Source organism: Salvelinus sp. IW2-2015, unplaced genomic scaffold (assembly GCF_002910315.2).
Source record: "Salvelinus sp. IW2-2015 unplaced genomic scaffold, ASM291031v2 Un_scaffold1645, whole genome shotgun sequence".
Taxonomy (NCBI): domain Eukaryota; kingdom Metazoa; phylum Chordata; class Actinopteri; order Salmoniformes; family Salmonidae; genus Salvelinus; species Salvelinus sp. IW2-2015.
The window spans coordinates 29,974-34,782 of record NW_019943058.1 but is presented as its reverse complement, the minus strand read 5'-3'; the positions used below and the strand labels follow the sequence as shown (position 1 = coordinate 34,782).

The 4,809-nt window shown below is 46.4% G+C and overlaps 1 protein-coding gene across 1 annotated transcript in view; it reads right to left on the bottom strand.

The window, feature by feature from the left end:
- LOC112071570 (sushi, von Willebrand factor type A, EGF and pentraxin domain-containing protein 1-like) overlaps positions 1-4,809 on the bottom strand; it is a gene marked incomplete at its 5' end in the record, with an annotated part of 75,721 nt that overhangs the window by 47,060 nt on the left and 23,852 nt on the right. The window contains 3 exon segments of the mRNA XM_070439442.1: positions 106-277; positions 549-750; positions 2,584-2,697. Coding sequence (XP_070295543.1) covers positions 106-277; positions 549-750; positions 2,584-2,697 — 488 coding nt within the window.

Genomic DNA, 4,809 nt, shown 5'->3' with positions numbered 1-4,809 from the left:
TCTCTAGCTCCTCCTTCCCACTCATGCCCCTCTCTCTACTCTCCTCCACTCATCCCCCTCTCTCTACCCCTCCTCCACTCATCCCCCTCTCTCTCTCCTCTCCACTGCGTCTGATATACCTGTCTCACACCTGCTTCCGTTGAACCCAGGAGGGCAGCGGCAGGTGTAGGAGCCCGGTCCGTCTATACAGGTGGCCCCGTTGATACAGAGGTTAGCCTGACACTCATCAACATCCACCTGGCACAGCCTGCCGCGGTAGCCCTCCACACACTGACACCTGCATACAGAGAGAGAAGACTGTCATATATACCTGTTCAGTGCACTTCATACACAATCATATTCTTTTAAGCCTTACAAATGCTGAATAACTGACTGAAGTCCCACCCATATTTCACTAAAATCTCAAGTTTYAAAACAATTCAATACATATTTTCCACATAAATAAAACATAAATATGCAAAAGATTATGTATAATAAAAAATAAATAAATAAAAGTACACCACTGCTTGGTTGGTTGACAGCAGTCGGCTGTTGTTCCTTCTTGTTACCTGAAGTTGTTGACCGCGTCTTGACATGTCCCTCCATTCAGACAGGGGGCGCTGTTACACTCATCCACGTTGACCTCACAACGGTAACCAGAGTAGCCCGGGAGGCAGGTGCAGGAGTACCCRCCCAGCAGGTCYTCACACACKCCRCCGTTCAGACACGGACTGGACAGACACTCATCTATCTCCAGCTCACAACGAGAACCTAGAAGACAGAAAGGAAAAAGATCAGATTTATTTCTTTGTTTATTTCTCACGGACCATGCACAACATGCCATTGCATTGTGTCTTTGTGAGACGCAGAGTAGGTGAATAGATGACARATTCGAGTGTCTAGTTTGAGAAACAGATGCCTCACAAGTCCTCAACTGGCAGCTTCATTAAATTATACCCGCAAAACACCAGTCTCAACGTCAACAATGAAGAGGCGACTCCGGGATGCTGGCCTTCTAAGGCAGAGTTGCAAAGAAAAAACATATCTCAGACTGGCCAATAAAAAAAAGATTAAGATGGGCAAAAGAACACAGACACTGGACAGAGGAACTCTGCCTAGAAGGCCAGCATCCCGGAGTCGCCTCTTCACTGTTGACGTTGAGACTGGTGTTTGCGGGTGCTATTTAACGAAGCTGCCAGTTGAGGACTTGTGAGGTGTCTGTTTCTCAAACTAGACACTCTAATGTACTTTGTCCTCTTGCTCAGTTGTGCGCCGGGGCCTCCCACTCCTCTTTCTATTCTGGTTAGAGCCAGTTTGCGCTGTTCTGTGAAGGGAGTAGTACACAGCGTTGTATGATATCTTCAGTTTCTTGGCAATTTCTTGCATGGAATAGCCTTCATTTCTCAGAACAAGAATAGACTGACGAGTTTCAGAAGATAGTATTTGTTTCTGGCCATTTTTAGCCTGTAATCAAACCCACAAATGCTGATGCTCCAGATACTTAGCTAGTCTAAAGAAGGACAGTTTTATTGCATCTTTAATCAGGACAACAGTTTTCAGCTGTGCTAACATAAATGCAAAAAGGTTTTCTAATGATCAATTAGCCTTTTAAAATGATAAACTTGGATTAGCTAGCACAACGTGCCATTGGAACACAGGAGTGATGGTTGCTGATAATGGGCCTCTGTACGCCTATGTAGATATTCCAATCAAAATRAGCCGTTTCCAGCAACAATAGTCATTTACATTATTAACAATGTCTACACTGTATTTCTGATCAATTCGATGTTATTTTAATGGACAAATGTGCTTTTCTTCCAAAAACAAGGACATTTCTAAGTGACCCCAAACTTTTGAACGGTAGTGTACATATATATATATATATAGATAGATAGAGATATACAAATATCTAATAGTCCAAATATACAACAATAGACAATATAATGATAACGCTACATCCGAGTTTAAATGTCCCTTGGTCCTACAGTATGTGACATCTTAAGAGTCAGAATGTCTTAATGTTCACATGACTGGTTTGCCTATAAGCTACATATAACATAGGTACAGCACTCTCTAACGCTGGTTGGCAGGGTGTTCCATAATCCAGCTGTCTGGCCAAATTTGGTGGAACTAAACTGAGGGGAGCAGTCCCCTCTGGTTGAAGCTGTTGTCGTATTGTTGATCATAAGGCAAAATATCATKTTTTTGATCATAACCCCTTATTGCGTGAGTACTGGAGAAATCAATTAATTCCATTGCTGGCATTGAATGTTTGCTGTATAAATTAAAACATTTTGTGGATGTTGCTCAAAAAATATGTTTTGTAGGTTTTGCCTTTAGCAGTACAATATTTTTATTTGGCATATTATGATAATTATAGTTTTAAATMAAATAAATAATTTGCCATGTGATCATTTTACACGTTTTACCTTCTGCAGTAGTAGCATAAAATYTGGCATTGTGATTATTACAAATGCAAGGTTTAATTTAAATGTTTAAGGGGCTGCCTCTGCAGTATATTCATGCAATGTTCATGCAATAATGAATACAGGTAACTGAAGTGCCCAAGGAGTCTGGTAGGGAGGCGAGGCAGAGTGATCCCACCTGTGAAGCCGTCAGCACAGCTGCAGGTGTACTGGTTGATCTCGTCCACACACACTCCCTCGTTCAGACAGGGGAAGGAGCTACACTCATTCACCTCTGCCTCGCACAGAGAACCTGGGACAGGACAGAGCACCAGCAGTCAGTCACATATACACACATCTGCCATCAAATAGTACTAAATGCAGCCTTGTTGCCAGACAAAGGTTTTGGCAAAGCAGAAACAGACTACAGCACCCAGGCTACTGAATGTCTGACAAATCCTCAAAGAAGATGTGTCTGTGTGGAGGACAGTGGACAGTCATGACGTGGAGGACAGTGGACAGTCATGATAAGGAGGACAGTGGACAGTCATGATGTGGAAGACAGTAGACAGTCATGATGTGGAGGACAGTGGACAGTCATGACGTGGAGGACAGTGGACAGTCATGACGTGGAGGACAGTGGACAGTCATGATGTGGAGGACAGTGGACAGACATGATTTGGAAGACAGTTGGTACAGTGCATGATGTGGAGGACAGTGGACAGTCATGGATGTGGAAGGATACAGTGGACAGTCATGAATGTGGAAGACAGTGGAAGCAGTCATGATGTGGAGGACAGTGGACAGTCATGATGTGGAACAGTGGACAGTCATGATGTGGAAGACGAGTGAAGCAGTCATGAATGTGGAGGAGCAGTGGAAGCAGGTCATGATGGTGGAAGACAGTGGACAGTCATGATGTGGAAGACAGTGGGCAGTCATGATGTGGAGGACAGTGGACAGTCAGGATGTGGAAGACGAGTGGACAGTCGATGAGTGTGGAAGACAGTGGACAGTCATGATGTGGAGGACATTGGACAGTCAGATGATGTGGAGGAACAGTGGACCAGTCATGATGTGGAGGACAGTGGACAGTCATGATGTGGAGGACAGTGGACAGTCATGATGTGGAGGACAGTGGACAGTCATGACGTGGAAGACAGTGGACAGTCATTGATGTGGAGGACAGTGGACAGTCATGATGTGGAGGACAGTGGACAGTCATGCATGTGGAGGACAGTGGACAGTCATGATGGTGGGGACAGTGGACAGTCAAGGGAAATGAAGTCATGAATGGAGGACAGTGGACAGTCATGACGTGGGGGGGACAGTGGAATCAGTCATGATGTGGAGGAAGTGGACAATCATGACAGATGGAGGGACAGTGGACAGTCATGACGTGGAGGACAGTGGACAGTCATGATGTGGAGGACAGTGGACAGTCATGGACATGGAGGACAGTGGAAAGTCATTGAATGGAGGACAGTGGACAGTCAATGAATGGAGGACAGTGGACAGTCCATGACGTGGAGGACAGTGGACATGTCATGGACGTGGAGGACAGTGGACAGTCATAGATGTGGAGACAGTGGACAGTCATGGATGGTGGAAGACAGTGGACAGTCATGATGTGGAGGACAGTGGACAGTCATGATGTGGAGGACAGTGGACAGTCATGAGAGTGATGGACAGTGGAGGCAGTCATGGGATGGAGGACAGTGGAGCAGTCATGACGTGGGGGACAGTGGACAGTCATGATGTTGGAGGACAGTGAATGAGTCATGAGGACAGTGGACAGCATGAACGTGGGAGGACAGTGGCAGTCTGACGTGGAGGACAGTGGACAGTCATGATGGAGGACAGTGGAAGTCATGACATTGGAGGACAGTGGACAGTCATGAAGAGGAGGACAGTGGACAGTCATGAATGGAGGACAGTGGACAGTCATGAGTGGAGGAAGTGGAGCAGTCTAGCGTGGAGGTACGGTGGACAGTCATGATGTGGGAGGAAGTGGACAGTCAATGATGTGGAGGACAGTGGACAGTCTTGAGAAGGAAGGACAGTGGACAGTCATGATGTGGAGGGACAGTGGACAGTCATCTGAAGATGGAGGACAGTGGACAGTATGACATGGAGGACAGTGGACCTCATGGCCTGGGGGACAGTGGACAGTCATGAATGTGGGGGACAGTGGACAGTCATGACATGGAGGACAGTGGACAGTCATGACGTGGAGGACAGTGGACGAGTCATGACATGGAGGCAGTGGACAGTCATGAAGAGGAGGACAGTGGACAGTCATGACAGAGGAGGACAGTGGACAGTCATGAGTGGAGGACAGTGGACAGTCATGACATGGAGGACAGTGGACAGTCATGACGTTGGATGGACAGTGGGACAGTTCATGAGCAAGTGGAGGACAGTG